The sequence below is a fragment of the Barbus barbus genome (assembly GCF_936440315.1).
Source record: "Barbus barbus genome assembly, chromosome: 14".
Taxonomy (NCBI): Eukaryota; Metazoa; Chordata; class Actinopteri; order Cypriniformes; family Cyprinidae; genus Barbus; species Barbus barbus.
In genome coordinates, this window is record NC_136742.1 from 2174373 (window position 1) to 2193598 (window position 19226).

Consider the following 19226-nt stretch of genomic DNA (forward strand, 5'->3'; position numbering starts at 1 on the left):
AATGAGATCTTTCTAACAGTAGAGCAGATACTGACATAAAATTATCTAAATATCAGTCGTCGCTCTAGATCTCCAGTAATATGTCTCAGTAAGATGAGACTGAAATGATCCAAACATATAATGCAATGCTGATTGAGAGATGAAGAAATAAACGCTCCTCAGAAGATGTGAGATGAAGATCATTCCTCCGCTGAGGAACAGAGAAAGTAAAGCTTCTGGAAACAAACGCTCCTCAAAAGATCCTGATGATCAGATTTGAGACGCACTGATTTATCTAGAAAATGATTGATGGAGAATCAAGTAAAGCTGAGCTGCTTCAGTCCAGTGAGTGTTCATCTGGAGATATGACTGCAGTTATTCTGACGCTTACTTGATAAAAATCAGTCAAGATTTGACAGCAGAAACACACGAGAAGCTCGAGCTGATAGTGAACGTTTGTACAAATTTACTAAAATGCCTTCTAACTTCAATCAATCACACAACAGAAGGCATGGAGTAGATTGTGTGAAACATGCAGATCATTTAGAGGCCATATTTAAAAAACAAGATCAAATATGAATCAGTAGTTTTATAGGGTTAGCATATCAAATCAAGCGTCTGTATCTGCAGGATCTTTTCCGTGTATAAAAGTAACACCCTTTGAGAGCCTCGTATCTTATATTTCCGGCTGTCCATACAGTTCTGTCACACTCATTGCTCACAGCTGATGAAGGACAGGCACTGCATGCAGTTGCTCGGTGTGTCCACTAAGTGTCAGAGTGGAGGCTGCTCTCTCTCACACTCGGATTCATTCATCAGGGTGGGAGACACTGACACACAACTGTAAAGATGTCTGATTATATTCCTTCAGTTCAGTGTACTGCTCTGTGTTTGTGTAATCACCTCAGCGCTGCTCTCCTGCTTGTTAGAGGCTCTCTCGCGGTCGTACGCCATCTTCTTCAGGAGTTTTTTAACCGCTCTGTCTCTGTTCATCTTCCGCTGGTTCTCCGTGTTTTGTTTGCGCACCTGATTCAGGATAAACTTGGGAATCTGAGACGCAAGAAAAGACTCATTTGAGCATCTCGATCTTCCAGCTTCACGTACGATATGTTCTGGTATTCCAGCATCAGAACATTTTGTTGGTCACTATTTCTACAGCATCACAGTAGAAGAGTAGTGATTTCACAGAAAATGAATTGAAGTATTAAATTAATGATTTTATTAATCAAGGACACATTAAATTGATCAAAAGTGACAGTAAAAGACATTTATATTTCTAATAGAAGCTGTTCTTTTAAACTTTCTGTTCATCTGTGAATCCTGAAAAATAAAATGTATCAGTTTCCACAAAAATATTGTGCAGCACAACTGTGTTCAACATTGATAATAATAATAATAATAATGTTTGTTGAGCAGTAAATCAGTATATTATTATGATTTCTGAAGATCATGTGACACTGAAGACTGGAGTAATGATGCTGAAAATACAGCTGCAGATCACAGAAATAAATTACATTTTAATAGATATTCACAGAGAAAACAGCTGGTTTAAATGAAATTATTTCACAATATTTATTGTATTTTTGATTAGATAAATGCAGACAATCCCAAACTTTTAAACCACAGAGTATTGCAATTATTTGTTTAGCTGTAGTGAATCTTCAGATATGAGATTCGGTGGTGAAAATCAACACAAAAATGTGACGATTCAAATAAGCTGAGATGCTAAATGAATCGCGATACGGTGGGAGTTTATGTGAATGTATCTCTGAGGGGAACTGACTGTCTTCAGAAAAGTTTAGATGGTATTTTCGTTTCATCTTCCCTCTGTATAATGCGTGTTAATGCAGTGTTCATAACCGCAGCGCTGCTTTGTTTACCGAGGCCACCAAGAAAACGCAGTATCGCTGCTGTTCAGGGTTGCCAGGTGTTCACAACAAAACTCACCCAATCGCATTTTGAGCGATCCACCGATAAAAATAGCATTCCGGTGGGTAAAATACACTTTTTTGGAGGGGTTTCCCTGGTAAAATTCACAATCCAGAGGCTAAATATCATGTTATTGGGGTCACTTCAACCCTCGGACGTGAAAAACAACCAGCAGCAACAGTATTAAAGTAGCCCAATTCTGCAGGAAAACCACAGACTTGTCAACACTGCTGCTGTTCCATAAGCGCCACCTGCTGGCAGAGAGTGAATTTGCATCTCATTCAGCTCGACTGCTGTCTTCATTTATTCAGATGTTTTATAGTTTCACAAAACTAAAGTCAGACCATTCTGTTTTTACTTCAGTTTAATGCAATTTAGATTAAAAGCTGCATGTATGCAGCATCTTTGTTAGGATCATGATTCAAATACAGTGGTTGCCTCAAATTTTAAATGGAAACACAAAGGCTTAGGGCCGTATCATACACCCGGTGTTTTTTTGCTAGTTTCAGCCTGATGCAGTTACCATTTTCACGCCCTGCGCCGCGTTGTTTAAATAGCAAATGCATTGGGCTCATGGGCGTGCTGGTCTAAAAACAAGGTGTGTTCATGCGTATCGTTGGCACGTTGCTATTTTGAGGCTACTGAAACACACTGCGCCATTGAACCTGGTCTAAAGTCAATGGCGCAGTATTTTCTTGTTATTTAAAGAGCGCATTAGTAATATGCGCCTATAGGCAGGTCCACAACATGTGTACACTTTGATAATTACACACACAGGGAGCACAAACATGCCAAATATAAAAAATTAAAGGATTACAAATGTAAAAGATTATTAATATGTAGGCTACATAAATATAAACATGCCTACATGTCATAACGGATAGTCATTGCATGGATCAGAATTGGGCTTCCTATTTGCTCGCACACGAGCAGCTCCGGCGTGTAAATAGCAAATCACCATGGCACGAGTGCAACTCGCTCTTAAAGGGAGTGGGAGATGAGACTCTGATTGGTTTTATTGCACGTTATGCCCAAAACACACCCATTACTCATTAAGAGAATAGGGACAACCCTTTCAGACCATGCGCCGGGAGCACCAACCGTATTTCCCGTCGTTAAACTAGCAAAAGTGGATTCGGACACGCTCTAAGTGCACCTGCGCCACGCGCTCAGATCGTTAAAATAGGGCCTTTAGTTTGTTTATATTGAGATTGGTTTCATTTGATTTGGGGTTTGTTTTAAAATTACAGTTTTGTTATTTGACATATTTCAATTTCACAAAGAAATGTCTGAGAAATAATAAAAGGACACCTTTTTATTTCTATTTGGTTTTAAATCTCAATTTGTTAAAATCGTATCGTGAAATCAGTATCGGGAATCGTATCACATCATGTGAATCGTTACATCCCTAGTTACAACAAAACCTTAAGAACAGAGAAAGTCTCAGCGATAAAACCTCTCTGAACAGCAACATTCAGTCTGACGTTGACTGTAATATGTGATATAGTCGTACCGTCCAGAGGAGGTTCTGGTAGCGGATGAGCAGCCTGACGATGTTAGCCGTGCCCGTGGCCATAGCGAACTCCTGCTGTTCACTGATCTTACTGCGGAAGCCCTTACACATGAAGATGTTGGGCGCCATCACCACTGCCACATTGTTCAGCGTCATCTTATTCCTGTCCTTGTGGTCGATCACTCTTTGGAAGAACTCCATCAGAGCCTGAGAGACAGAGAAATGCTGCTCAACTCAAAACAATACAGCTGAATCTACTTCAGTCCTCAGTGTGAATGGAGAGGTGTTTTTAATATGCTTTTAAAGACAAACCGTGGGCAAATTCATCAGTCAACACCATTGCTGAGTAGGGATGAGCAATATCGACAAAAAACATATATATCCCAATATTTATTGAGATTTGTCAGATAATGATAATCAATATTTGTGCTGGTATCTTGGCTGGTTCAGGCCTGACATGGATAAATAAATAAACACGACACTAAAACCCCCTGTCTTAATGAGTCATAGCTCAATGAATCATTCATTCAAATGATTCGTTCAAAATGACTGCTTCATTTAAAAACAAAGCAAGTGATTTATGAATGGATCACTGAATCACTGACAAATTATTTGGAAAGAAACACTAGTGTTGCACTGAGATGCTTCAGCTCAGTGTGGAAATATTTTCGTTGACCAAAAAGAAAAACAAACAGACAATTGTGTCTAAAATGTAACAGACTTCAGTTTGTTGAATGGTTGTATAAAATAATATCACCTTTCAGGTCATACTCACATTCAGGAAAACGGCACTGATGCTTGTGTGGTATTACGTAACTACTGTATATCATATCTTATAAATAAACAAATCTATACAGGGATATTTTTGCTTTCATAACTAAATAATGGAGTCTTTCTAACGGCATTATAAGTCTTCATCACTCAGTAAATGCTTTTGGACTGTTTGTTTTTTGCACATTAAGTGACATACTCGATATCAGCACACATATTGTTAAAATAACAATTACGATATCATCGCAGACAACAAATATCGCACACCACTATTGCTGAACATCTTGAAACCGCCCGTTTTCTCCGGACACAAACATGCAACCAATCCTGTCCCCCTGCAGGGCGGGGATTTTCATGCTGTATGATTCACTCTTCCTCTTCCTCTTAAGAATACGTTTTATCATGCATGTCTGAATGAATCAAATATTATCATACATGTCTGAATGAATCCAATATTATCATGCATGTCTGAATGAATCCAATATCGCCACTTGCTATACTGTAGCATTTACTGCTTCACTTAAAGTCCCCCTGTAGTCAAATATTTTATTCCTTAAAACTCTTTGATCATCAAAATTACATATTTAAATGTTTTTTCTTGTGAAAATGTTCTCATGCCTTAAAATAGCTTGAATGCATCTACACCCTTGCCTCATTTCCAATATGCGGATCTATGAATATGCAAATTAGCTCTGCCTCCACTCCAGCCAGCGCCTCCTGATCCACTGAACTGTAGTAAACGCAAAGCAATGGCACACACGGATAATGACTGATAAAACTATGTTTTTACTAGCGGACAACTGCAGTGAATACTGTAACATTCGTTAAAGTTACTTACTTGATGATGTCGTGTCCTAAAATGCCTTGAAGGCTCGAATACAGCCGTTTGTGATTCTTGATTCGCGCCCGCGAGCAACACATGTGAAGTGAAGATGCTGGGTCTGACTCCAGGCTACTTTTACACTGTTGCAGTGGGTTATAATGCAAGTTAGCGGTTCTAAACTCACATTAAACCACTGCTTCATGGGTTTTTTGCTCATTTATTTTTGGTTTTGTGCTGGTATTGGCATATTTTGCATGCTAGTGATAGAAATCTATCCCTTGACGTGATTGGTTGTTGAATTTTGTGACAGCAAACCGAGGGCTGAAACTAGGAGACAATACTCAGCAATGGTGTTGATTAATGGATTGGCACATGGTTTGTCTAAAAGCATATTAAAAACACCACATAGACAAATAAACAACATGATTTTCACTACAGGAGGACTTTAACTGTGTGAAAGTGGAGCGGGTCAGTGATCGAGTGGAGGCGGGCACTAAAATGCATATTCATGAGTCTGTGTATATGAAATGAGGTTACATTCAAGACTTTTTAAGGCATAAAGAAATTATTTTAACTGGGGAAAAAAATGTATATGTCACTGATGATCAAAGATGAGTTTTAAGGGAAAATGAGTTGACTGGTAGTCACAAATACCAGATGTCAATGCTGAGTGAACCCTACACTGAGGAAAAGTGAAGTGAAGGTGTGTCGTACCTTGAGAGTGTCTCTGTTGGGTTCGGGCAGCAGGAGCACCAGCAGATTGAGAGCCTGCAGCTGCTGTTTCTTAGTGGGCAGCTCTGATCAGAACCAACACAATCACAACAATCACTGACACACAGCAACAGAAACACAGATCACACACACGCTGCGCGATTAATCAAATGCGAGTTTGTTGAAACCATTAAACCTATGGTTTTTACCTGATCGGATCCATTTGTAGACATTTTTAACAATACATTTGTGTAATTAAAAGGATGAGAAGTTGTCTCTTACTGGCCTCTATATACAAGCTCTCCATAAAACAAACCAAACAAGCCCTGCAAATTAATATAAATGGATTCAAAGCTTCGAAAAGATTTGTTTCTCCCATCACTATGTAGTCGTGTGTTTATTAGTCGCGTTGAATCAATGAAAGCAGTTAAATCTTCTGTTTATTCAGCTGCAAGCGATAGGGATTTACTGGGTTTCTTTGAGTTCTCTGGCATTTACTACTGATCACAGAACCGTGCTTCACTGACAAGATGCGCATGACAATCACAGCTTCTGCCTAATCACAGTACAGAGCGGGACTCACTCAGCACGGAGATGAAGGCGTTGAAGTACTCGACGGTCAGCAGAGGATAGGGCAGCTCCCTGATCAACAGCTTCAGGAGACTGGCTGCGTCGTGCTGCTTGAGACTCTCCCACGGGAACATGCCTTCATAAAACTTGTGTTCCAGCTCATGACCGACGGCCTGGGAAACAACAAACACATTACAGTAACGTCCAGATGTGATGATGTTAATGGTGTATGCTAGAATCGGTCTCACCTTCACTCTAGTAGCGGCTCCAGGGATCCGCAGCACACCCTCGGTGTCTAAACCCTGCTTCTCTATATGAGACATCAACTGGAAACAAACGTTTAATAGCTTACTTCGTGTTTTGGAGCTCTTCGGTGCTAGATTAAATGAGCAGATCACATATAATGTCTATATTGATACTCAAGTTTGCTCTTGATAAGACTTTATGCTTTTGAAAGAAGTCTCGCCAAGGCTGCATTTATTTGATCAAAAAATACAGTAAAAACAGTGAAATTTCTATGTAAATATATTGTTTTGTTTTTTGCAATTTCTGTGATGCGCAGCTGAATTTTCTTCATTACTACAGTCTTCAGTGTCACATGATCTTCAGAAATCATAATAATATACTGATTTACTGCTCAAGAAACATTTCTGATTATCATCAATGTTGAAAACAGTTGTGCTGCACAATATTTTTGTGGAAACCCTGATACATTTTATTTTTCAGGATTCTTTGATGAATCGAAATTTCAAAAGAACAGCAATTACTTGAAAGAACAATATTTTTTAACATTAAAAATGTCTTTACTGTCACTTTTGATCAATTTAATGCATCCTTACTGAATAAACATTCATTTATTTAAAAAAATGTACTGACCCTAAAAAGTATTTGATAACATTTTATGGTGTCCTTGTTACACGCTACATGTACTTACTAAAATAATAACAATACATTATGCATAATTACACGCAACTAAACCTAAGCCAAACCCTCATCCTAACCATATAGTAAGAACATGCAGTTAATAAATATTACTCAATACTTAAATGTATAATTACACTGTAACAAAGACACAAAGTATAGCCCAGTATTTTTCTATTACAAAACACACAGAGGATCCTGCCGTGCTGACAGATGCTGTACTGAGAACACTGTGCACTACAGTCAGATCTCTTATAATGAAGGAGGTTGTGTTTGGTTGCCAGGGTGTTGCCATGAGGTTACTATCAAGATGTTTCGGTGTTTGTTAAGAGTATTTTACCACTTTTAGCAAATACCCAAATGTGACCGCTAAATTATATATATCCTTGTAGGTTTAAGAGTGAAATATGTATATAACTCTGTATATAAATTACCTGGGTGTATCCAAGAGATACAAGTTGATAGTATTTTTAGAAGTGAAGTTAAAAAATGGTTGTTTTATCATTGATGTTTTCAAGTTTGTGTGGTAAGTTTCTGAACTTGATGTGGATTGCACTCCATTTATGATGTTCGTCCATTTTTTTTTAAATACAGAGGACTGCGATGGAAATAAACCGAAGGCTTTTTTGTGTATTTTATCCTCGAAAGTTTTGAAATGTGTATGAATTAGTCTTTATTGGACTTTTTTTGTATTATGTTTTAAATTTGGCAAATAAAACAAACAAACTATCAGACTTCTTGCATTGAACTGAAAATAATGGTGCCATGACTGCTGGGAAATATATATGCTTTTAATCTCAAAGGATGTCAGGTAGATTTGTAGTAGTTTCTGAGTTAATGCTCCTGGTCATGTTTTGCTTGGTTACAGTACTAAGTGTCCGCTCTCTTACATGCTGCAGGATAAGAGGCACTTTGGTTCCTGGCATCCTCCGCTGGTCTTGTTCCAGCAGCGTAGAGAGAGAAACACCAAACAAACCCGACTCTACGGAAGATAATACAGTCACAACCAGTTTCAGATTCAGTGCTCACACACAATTACATTAATCATCCTCAAAACCAATTAAAGATCTGACATGAAAGTGCTGTTTTTATAAGGGGCTTTTGTGAGCGTGTGTCTCCAGCATGTACATGCATGGGAAATGTTTAGCAGAGTGCAAGAAAAACATACAGTGAACTCAAAGGTCTGAGAGCATTTTCAGATCCAGTCTTCTGATTCTGAACACATACCAGAGGCACTGACCTCTCACTTTGACCTTGAGAGCTTTATGAGCCTTCACCTCGATGCCACACGTGTCGAACAGAGCGCTCATCTCAATCAGAACAAGCCTGCGAACCTTCTTCATGTCCTCAGCGGACAGATCGCCGACTCTCGTCTGTCCGGTCTTATCCTGAGACACTTTAAAATCCTGAAAGACGAGAAACTGAATGAGAAAAAAATACATGGGCACATTTATAAGATGCTATATGTAGGCTTTATTGTGTGTTTTAGCTGTGTGGTTGCTGAGGTGTTCTGAGCGCTGCTATGATGTTCTGGTCTCTAATTATGCCGTCCCTCCTTTAGCTGCTTTATCATCCACCAAAAATGTGCATCCGATGACCTCTTTAACAAGACACATGGTTTGAGGAAGCATTCATGTCTGGAGCACAAACACTGCAGGATGAGGCACAAACTCAACATAATACTAGTGTTTGTGTTCAGACTCTAGAACTAAATGTAATGTAATATAACAGTAATAGTGATTTTTGGGTAATGTTAGTTTAGAGATAAATTCTCACTATTAACTAATTAGCATGTATATTACTAGCATATTTGTTGTTTATTAGTATTTATAAAGCACATATTAACATCTTATTCTGCAGATCCTTTACTCGGACCCAATACCTACACTTAACAACTACCTTCCTAACTATTAATAAGCAGGAAATTATGAGTTTGAGGCAAAAGCATAGTTAAGAGTTAACAGTGAGCATGGGTCCCCAACTAAAGTGTGACAGATGCTGAAAAGGGAAAGGATGCACAGAATACAGAAACCCAGAGTAGGATGCACAGACTGTCCAGCAGAGGTCAGCTTTACTCGAGCACACACACACGATCTGTCTGAGGATCCACAGTCATGTCACTTCAGTGATTCCACTAATGATTTAAATCTTTCATTTGGCATTTTTTGCACTCTAAACATATTCAGACAGATCAAAGGTCTCTGTGAGACTCATATCCATATAAACATTAACATTTCTTAATCCTCAAGCAGCCAATCAGAGCAAGTCATCTCTTGGACTCACATTTACTGTGGTGCATAAACTTTACACACACACATACGCGTGCACACACACACGCGCGCGCGCGCACACACACGCACACACACAGGGGCAGATATTCCATCTGAAGAAGTCCCGAACGACCGTCTGTGAGATATAGCGGCTGTTTGTACTGTAGTTGTGGTGGGTCTATTTGGGAGAAAATCCAGGGCCGTTTTTTACTCCCAGTCCGTCCCTACTCTCACACACACACACACACACACACACACACTCAACGAGTGTCCACCTGATGAGTGAATGTCTGACTCACGGGTAACCTGTCGTCAGCTTCATTCTGGGGCTGGGTAACCTTTAACCCTTCTTTGTAGACAAGTGCTTGCTCGGAGAACGACACCTCCAGGTTAATGTCAGTCTCGGCGTCAGCTCCGCCCCCTGGAGCCCCATTACCTACCCAAACAATAAACACACACACAACAACATCATCTCACAGTCAGAAACTAGGGAAAACATTCATGCACAAAAACACACAGGTGTGCACTCAACCATCTTGCATCGCTGTTCGTTGATTAAACCGTTACCTAAATCAGGCTAGTCAAAGTCCAGCAATCACAGACATCGTTATTTGGCAGTCAGTGATAACTTAACCACCTCTGCTCCCAAACACAGACTACAACTGCACAATTTGTCTGGAGGACTTTCACTCTGTACTAAACCCTGAAGTCTTAAACTCCCGCCACTTATAACAGGTGATTTAACCCCTGATTTCAGCAACATCTCACACCTGTAACTATGAAAGAGGCTCAGTACTGCATTTCACCCAGCACTGAGCACAGCAGAGCCAAACACAGCAGTGCAACAGACAGCCAATCATTAACTGACCGTCTCATGCGCTATTTTAAGACGGACACATTTTCACATGCTCTATTTAGCTTCAGTAACTGAGAAAAACTCAAACAGCAAAGGGAAACACCTACAATGAAGTAAAGAATAAAAATATGATTCAAAATTAGCACGTTAACGCGATTAATTTTTCCAGTTTAACGCGTTAAAGATATTTAAGGCAGGGGCAGAGCTAGGGTTGGCCACCCCGCTCACAACTGCAGCTTCTGTCTCTTTCTTGACACGAATTGCATTTATGTAGACGCAGAACATTTATATGATCACATCAAATAGGAGACTTTTCAGACACGCCTCCACTAAACGAGTGCAGAAACGGTACGGATGACGCTTCAGCAGAACAGCAGTGAGCTGTGGTCAGATAAGATGTTAGTAACAAATCATTTTCCTTTGCTCTCAGCCAGTATACTGTACATATGAAAGCATCATGTTCAGCAGCGGCAGCTCTTAAAGTCACAGCAGCCAAATAAGCTGTCGGTTCATCAAAGAACAAAAGAAAAAAAGAGTAAATCAATAACTTTTGTAGCTTTAAGGATTCATATTTAATTTAGAATTTAGTGTTTGATAACTTTATTCAGTTTCTGTATATGTTCTGCTTGATAGCTCTCAATACTGTAATGTTAGTATAGTCAACATAATATATAGTGAAAGGTTAAATATTAGAGGAAAGTATTTCCTAGAGACGTCAGTATTGGTATCAGTGATACTCGCCTTCAGTCATAAAAGAAATGCCACTAAACAAATATTAAACATATACTGTCTTTGTTTTCTGCATTCATTTGAAGATTGAATGTGAAATTACTGCAATATAAAAGTATATTTAAAAACTTTAATGTTAAAATAAAAATATTTCAGCACTATTTAAAACCAATTCTAAGAAGCCATTTGGATGTTTTTTTCTCTTTAACTACTTTTTTATTTTTGTAGCATTTTCTGGCAATTTGAGACAAGAGCCAGATCTGAAACATCTGATGCTGTACTTGTCAAAACTGATGTTAATTAGCTCTGCAAATAGGTAAATGAGAACATTAACCCTATGTTTAACAATGTATGGTGTGAAATGTCAAAACTTGACAACCCAGGATTGATTACTAAGCCAGGGTAAAGTATGAACACTGTAAAACACAAAACAAGATAACCCAGCAGCGTATAACGCTCATACACCTCTTTACAACACCTCTAGCGTTTTTATTTCCATTGCTCTATTGTCAATTATCATTTACAATAAAAAATGATTATGTTCTGCTCGTCTCTATGAACAGGTGTGAATGATTAGACATAAGGTTACGTGGTTCTCTTTCTCTGGATGTCAAGGACATATAAAGTCAAATGTTTCATTTCAGTTACAAACCCTAATGAAAAAAATACTAAAATGTATTTGAAATACATTTATTTCGGGGTAAGTATACTACAAATACACTTACATATTTATGTGCTGCGATTGTAGATTGTGGTAAACAAAGTCTGCAAAATTGGAACAACTCATTTTGTACTAAATGCACTTTAATTGTGGGGACGTAGCGCTGAAGAAGTCCAACTAAAGATATCCTGAAGCATATTTGATTGTGCTAAAGTGGAACTATTGCAAGTATACTTCAGGTGCATTTGCATTTAAAGGCTGATATTATTCAAAGATTATACGATCCTTATTAATAGTGATATTAAAAGACATTTTAGGCATAACATTAAGAAATGTGCATTGTGCAATAAGGAAATACTGCAAAAATGTAATTAAAATGTCATATCAGTAAGTCTTAAGTGATGTCTATACATATGGTAAGGGATTTAAAGTATACTTGGTATGAAAAAAAAAAAAGTATTTTAAATAGATGACAGTTTTTTTTTTACTAGGGAAAGCCATGGACATCACAGCATGTTCTCTGAGTGCTGCTTTGCCATTTCATGTTAAACACTACATGTGAACATTTTCAAGAATGCCATAAAACAAGCCGCCACATTGCACTTTAGCTCATGACACATACCCAGTCCTTCCACTTCCTGTTTATTGCTCCCACTTCTTTCTGTGGATCCAGCCTCATCCTGTCAGAAAAAGACAGCGAAGGAAAACAAGAGAAACAAACTGTTAGCATGTGCTGTGAGTGAATTATCACTGAATCTCTCTCACACACACACACACACACACAAACACACAAAACAGGTGCTTATCACACAGGAGAGAGCGTGATGTTGTGTTAATCATTCCGTGCTGCATCCGAAAGTCTGAGGTCTCATTCAATCCTGGAGATCTTTCAGAGTCTAGGTGACTAATGTCAGTGACACTGATCATGCGAGTCTTTGTCAGATGTGGTCTCAGATCATGCTGGAGAACGTGAGCATCAGGTTGTGTTCCTGTAGCTCCATTCTGATTAGGATTTTCTCAGAGACTCTGACTCTTTCAGTCTTCACAGTATCGATTATTTAGGGCAGCATCTAGCAGAAACATCAATCACAACTTACAGCTGTCCTTAATAAACCACCCAGTATGGCACAATAAATGGCATTAATGTTTGTGATTTATCACATCCTTCAAACGGGAAATAACCCTTCACTTTTATATTTTCTCGGTTATTCATTACACTGTGCTGAAATGTGTATTAACAGGGAACTACTGTGTAATTGGTGACACTGTTAACAGCCTGTCCGAGGCTGCGTTTACAAGGCTTCATGCACAGGGCTGATATTTTGACCCACCTGTTTAAATTCACTTAAGACACGATTCATTTGTGTTTATATGAATCCCCAACCAAACTGACAGGACTGACCCTGGGGTTTTGTATTGCCGTTTATAAATATCATTTGTATAAATCACATCGGATGATTCTTTGACTTTAATGTGCACGTGATTATCCTGCTTATACTGTGATCACTGCCAGCATGCACAGTCTCTGATGTTTGCAGTGCAAAATTGGCTGAACTGATTGACTGGAGATATAAAATAACAGTAATTTTCAACATTACAGTACAACATTATCAACACTAGCTTGCTCTATTCTTTTTCTATTCTATCCCTTTCTTTTTGTTTATTATATAATTAAAAACCCTTGCTGCGTGTGCTGTGTTAAGCTAACTGAGACTGGTTATAGCACTTGCATATCATTGCTATTTTGTTGATTTTGATTGCTTCCATTATCCTCATTTTTAATAATGCATGTAAAATAAATGTAAATATATTGGAAATGTAAAAATAAACATTTATTTATAAAACTATAGGGCAGCTTCTGTGCTCCTGAATGTTTAGGTGTGTACGCAATTTATACCTTGAATAAAGTTTCCATCTCAACAAAAGCAGCTGAGATTGTGTGTGAGCCCAAACAGGCAACATCTGACTCATAATGCGAGATTAAGTTATCTTTTGGGTAAATGTTTCTCCCTTGACTCAGATGCATGCGTTTAGACGCAGGTCAGATGTCCAGATATTGGATATGTATCTGATTAAAACCCCATTTGGAAGTGGCTCAGAACAGATGCAAAAAACAAACAAAAAAATCTAATCTTGTGCTGATTTTTGCCTTTACACGTGTGCAACAATATCAGACCTGTGTCACACGTGAGTAAAAACCCTGATTTTTTTGTGCCAGTGTAAACGCAGCCTCACTAGTAGGACATCCTTCATCCTGCTAAAGCTGTATCGTATGCCAACGGTGTAGACTGAATCAAACCATCTGGCAGACTGATCTGTATTATTTCACTAATTATAAATGTCACAGATCCACCCGTCAAGCCAATCATTGGTTTCGAACTCATTGATGTATCTTACGGAGCTAAAAAGCGTGATTTGCACTAATGCAAGGCAGTGTTCATTTGGTTGATGAATAATTTTCATTAATTCATAAACAACATTTTTTTCACTGATGAAATTGAGATGATGAACTAAAACTCGTTTTGAATGACAAAACTGACGAAAATCTATTGACATTTGTGTCAACGAATAAAAACGAGACGAAAGTGTTAGGGAGGGATGATTTGGGAGAGATTCATTCAGAGAGAATCTGCTGCGCGGTTCGGAGGAAAATCACTCGCTGCTCTTGACTGGATCAGTTTAGTAGCCCTAAAGATTAATCAGTTTATTTATAGAAATAAATATGTCTGCTTGAAAGAATGAAGAATATGGCAAACAAGTTGTTAGAAAGAATGCATAATTAGCCTATATAACCGTTATTATTTCATTGAAAAGAAGACCATGTTCTTGTTCTTTATGAGAAGTGGTTTTATTTGATTTGAACATAAAGGCATGTTGTGTGTCACCGCAGTTAAATCGGTGTCTATCCTGATAAAACCTTAATATCAAACCTATATGAGTTTGGAAATTTTAGAGAAATGCATTACAACTAAACCCATTAGATTTTAGCCGACTAAATTTACTGTAGACTAAAACTAAAAACAATTCAGATTACTAAAATATGGCTAAAACTAAACAGCATTTTAGTCAAAAGACTATGACTAAAACAAAATCAAAATTTGCTGTGAAAATGAACACTGATGCAAGGTCAGTGACGTACTTTACTCTGTGAAGCAGGTGATGGTTTAAAGATCTCTCGAACATCCGGGACACTGTATGGTTTGTTGCGTTTGCGTAGCGTCTGTTTGAGCGTCTCCACGCGTCTCGCCACGGCGGCCGCTTGCGTTCGGGTCAGAGTCGACAGTAGAACAATGCTGTCCTCGCCGTCTGAAGCCGATTCGTCGAACAGCGTCGCAAGCCCCGCCTCCATCAGCCACGCCTCCTCCTGCTCACCTTCTGCAGAACACAAACATGTGAGACCCTGGAGTACAAAACCAGTCATAAGTAGCACAGGTATTTTTATCCATTTTTCTTTTGTGCCAAAAATCATTATGATATTAAGTAAAGATCATGTTCCATGAAGATATTTGGTAGACTTCCAACCGTGTATGTATATATATATATATATATATATATATAGTGAGGTCAATAAGTATTTGATCACCCTGTGATTTTGCAAGTTCTCTTAATTAGAAATCATGGAGGGGTCTACAATTTTCAGCATAGGTGCATTTCCACTGTGAGAGACAGAATCTAAAAATAAAAATCCGGAAATCACATTGTATGATTTTTTTAACAATTTATTTGTGAATTACTGTGTCAAATAAGTATTTGATCACTTGAGTCAAAAAATGTTTAATATTTGGTACAGAAGCCTTTGTTAACGATTACAGAGGTCAAACGGTTCCTGTAGTTCTTCAGCAGGTTTGCACACACTGCAGGAGGGATTTTGGCCCACTCCTCCATACAGGTCTTCTCTAGATCTGTCAGGTTTCGGGGCTGTCGCTGAGCAACACGGAGTTTCAGCTCCCTCCAAAGATTTTCTATTGGATTTAGGTCTGGAGACTGGCTAGGCCACTCCAGGACCTTGATATGCTTCTTATGGAGCCACTCTTTGGTTTTCCTGGCTGTGTGCTTTGGGTCATTGTCATGTTGGAAGACCCAGCAATGACCCATCTTTAATGCTCTGACTGAGGGAAGGAGGTTTTTGCCCAATATGTCACAATACATGGCCCCGTTCATCCTCTCTTTAATACAGTGCAGTCGTCCTGTCCCCTGTGCAGAAAAACACCCCCAGAGCATGATGCTTCCAGCCCCATGCTTCACTGTAGGTATGGTATTATTGGGATGATACTCATCATTCTTCTTCCTCCAAACACGGCGAATGGAGTTAAGACCAAAAAGTTCTACTTTGGTCTCATCTGACCACAGGACTTTCTCCCATGACTCCTCTGGATCATCCAGATGGTCCCTGGCAAACTTCAGACGGGCCTGGACATGGGCTGACTTAAGCAGGGGAACCTTCCGTGCGATGCAAGATTTTAAACCATGACGTCTTAGTGTATTACTGATAGTAGCCTTGGAAACGATGGTCCCAGCTCTCTTCACGGCATTGACCAGCTCCTCCGTGTAGTTCTGGGCTGATTCTTCACCATTCTTAGCATCATTGATACCCCAAGAGGAGAGATCTTCCGTGGGGCCCCAGTCCGAGGGACATTGAAAGTCATCATTAGCCTCTTCCATTTTCTGACAATTGCTCCAACAGTTGTTCTTTTTTCACCAAGCCGCTTGGCAATTGCCCCGTAGCCCTTTCCAGCTTTGTGAAGGTCTACAACTTTGTCTCTTGTGTCTTTTGACAGCTCTTTGGTTTTGCCCATGTTGCTACTTAGACTTTGGCTGATTGTGGGGTGCACAGGTGTCTTTATGACAGCTAGCGACCTCAAACAGGTGCTACTAATTTAGAATCATGAGCAGAGTGTAGCTGGACTATTTAAAACAAAATAACAGGTCTTTGAGGGTCAGAAATCTGGCGGATAAGCAAGTGATCAAATACTTATTTGAGACAGTAATTCACAAATAAATTGTTAAAAAAATCATACAATGTGATTTCTGGATTTTTATTTTTAGATTCTGTCTCTCACAGTGGAAATGCACCTATGCTGAAAATTGTAGACCCCTCCATGATTTCTAATTAAGAGAACTTGCAAAAATCACAGGGTGATCAAATACTTATTGACCTCACTATATATATATATATATATATATAAACTTAATTTTTGATTAGTGATTCATTTGAACAACTTTAAAGGAGATTTTCTCAGTATTTAGATTTTTTTGCACCCTCAGATTCCAGATTTTCAAATATCGTCCTATCATAACAAACCATACATCAATGGAAAGATTATGTATTCAGCTTTCAGCTGATGAATAAATCCCAACTTAACAAATGTACCCTTATGACTGGTTTTGTGGTCCAGGGTCACATATGTAAAATAAACCCAGACATTTCTGACACACAGCTCTGGGATTCACACTGACACCTGCTATCAAACTCAACTACACTCACTTTATTGTATTCTCCTCATGAATGATTTAAAACCTCTTATGAATCACACAAGCAGTGCAGGGACATATGCAGTATGTGTGGCATTGTGTTATTTTCATCACAGTTGTGGTGAGGAGCAAGGCATTAATTCAGCTCTGACAGGAAACAGAAATATCTTCCTTTTCCGGTAGCTTCACAATTTAGACACTCACAGAGGTTAAAGGAAGTCACAGTTTGTTGTTCCTTTATGGGCAAACAATTCCCACTAATGTCACTGATCTCTGTCTGTGGTATTTATTGTAGGTTCGTCCTGAAAGTTAAGCCTATTGTTCTTACACATGGAAACAAAACGTAAATATATTGAATATATTTAACACTAGGTTTCTTGCTTGTACCATAACACATATGCACTCATGCATGACACATGAAAATCGAGAAAATATTAAATATTGTGGTATAAAAAGTATACCCCTCATACCCAGGCTACCCAGGTCAAGCAGTACGACTGAATTTTCCATTTACAGAAAGAAGTGAGAGATATAATTTAATTCAATCTGATTTGGAAGTTTCGAACCAAGCAAACAACATTCAAGACCTTTCTCTAGTTTTCTGTCAGTTTCATGAATTTAAAGGTCCCATATTGTACACCTTTCTGGAGTTTTATTTTAGGTTTTGATGTCCTTAAGAATATATATTTGTGGTATAAGTACCAAAAACCATCTCAATATATTTCTACAGCTCTTCTCTCATGAGCTCTGATAAAAACAGGTCGATCTGTCTAATTAATATTCATGAGCCTATCTTCTGATTGGCCTGTTGTTTTCTGAGTGACGCACCGCTAGGCCAACCACAGGTAACTAGGGTCAAGTAGGGCCGACAATTACGTCACCGCGCTAAGCTGGAAGCAAAACAAAGGGAAAATTGCCCTGGAGGTGGCCCATTCAAACCAGCGCAGATTCGGCTTCATAAGGAGCTAATATCATCTTGTTGTGATGTTGGGTGCCAGAATCGATGTAATACAGCCTCAAATTAGAAATCTGGCCACTGCCAGACAAAAACCGACGACAGCTGTGGTTAAACGCGATAAAACGAGCGGACTGGACATAAACCATCATCATGAATGCTCGCGTTTGCAGCGCACACTTCTTATCAGAAAAGGTTCAATAAAGTATTGTCTTGTTGTTATGAGCACGTCTGAAGATTTCTTGCATCTCATGACTGTCGTGTATGAAATAATATCTGTGTGCATGTGTGTGAAACAACAAACTGACGATTTAATCATTTGTAATTGTATACGTTGTTGTGATTAGTTGTGGCTGGAATAATATTGTAGCAGTAAAAATAGTTGCCTGCTGAAATTGAAATGTATTTACATCTTCATCATGACTAGATGGATACGGTGAGTTTGTCTTTACTGTACATGTTAGACGTGATCCAGCTCATAGTAACAGTCCTGTCAGATCGTCCATCCTTTGAGTGAAGAGTGTAATGTTACAGGTCGCCGATCTGGTTTCGTCCGTTAAAGTTAACCTTTTCGACATGTTTCCGTGTTGTTGGTGCTCATGGACGCCATGCTGTCTGGGGGTTTGGCAAAAGGACGGAAGGCGGTGCTCGGGATGGTGACTGAAGGCGGTGACTGAGTTGTTGGGACGTCACATTTTTACGGAAGTCAACAGCGGCTCGTGAAAAAACACAGCAACTTTACGCAGGCTGTGTGCACTTTACGGTGGACTGACTGTTTTGAAACTTAAATGGTAGTTACATAGCCCCTAGATCTCTGGTATAATGATAAAAGCCAGGAAATTTCAGTTTTGACAATATGGGCCCTTTAAAGGTGAAAGTGAGGTTGATACTTTTATTGACACTGGCCGTGGCTCCGAGCGGGGCTGTATGTGCCAGCTGTGTGACAGAGATGTAGTGCAATCATGTTTTAATCTCGCTTCACGCAGCATGCTGAACTCGCATACAGAGACAGAAAAAACGTCTAATTATTTATTTCTAATTTAGTGAATAATATGTGACCCTGGAC

General features: G+C 38.9%; 1 protein-coding gene across 2 annotated transcripts in view; it reads right to left on the reverse strand.

The window, feature by feature from the left end:
* Positions 1–19226, reverse strand: part of LOC306880046 (rho GTPase-activating protein 18-like) — a 42626-nt gene that overhangs the window by 3645 nt on the left and 19755 nt on the right. For both annotated transcript variants that reach the window (XM_079433319.1, XM_079433320.1), the window contains exons 3-12: positions 14873–15108; positions 12356–12413; positions 9787–9923; positions 8458–8623; positions 8108–8199; positions 6545–6622; positions 6310–6469; positions 5730–5812; positions 3422–3628; positions 883–1029 (exon numbers count right to left, since the gene is read on the reverse strand). In XM_079433319.1, the coding sequence (XP_079289445.1) occupies positions 883–1029; positions 3422–3628; positions 5730–5812; positions 6310–6469; positions 6545–6622; positions 8108–8199; positions 8458–8623; positions 9787–9923; positions 12356–12413; positions 14873–15108 (1364 nt within the window). The remainder of the gene's footprint in view (positions 1–882; positions 1030–3421; positions 3629–5729; positions 5813–6309; positions 6470–6544; positions 6623–8107; positions 8200–8457; positions 8624–9786; positions 9924–12355; positions 12414–14872; positions 15109–19226) is intronic.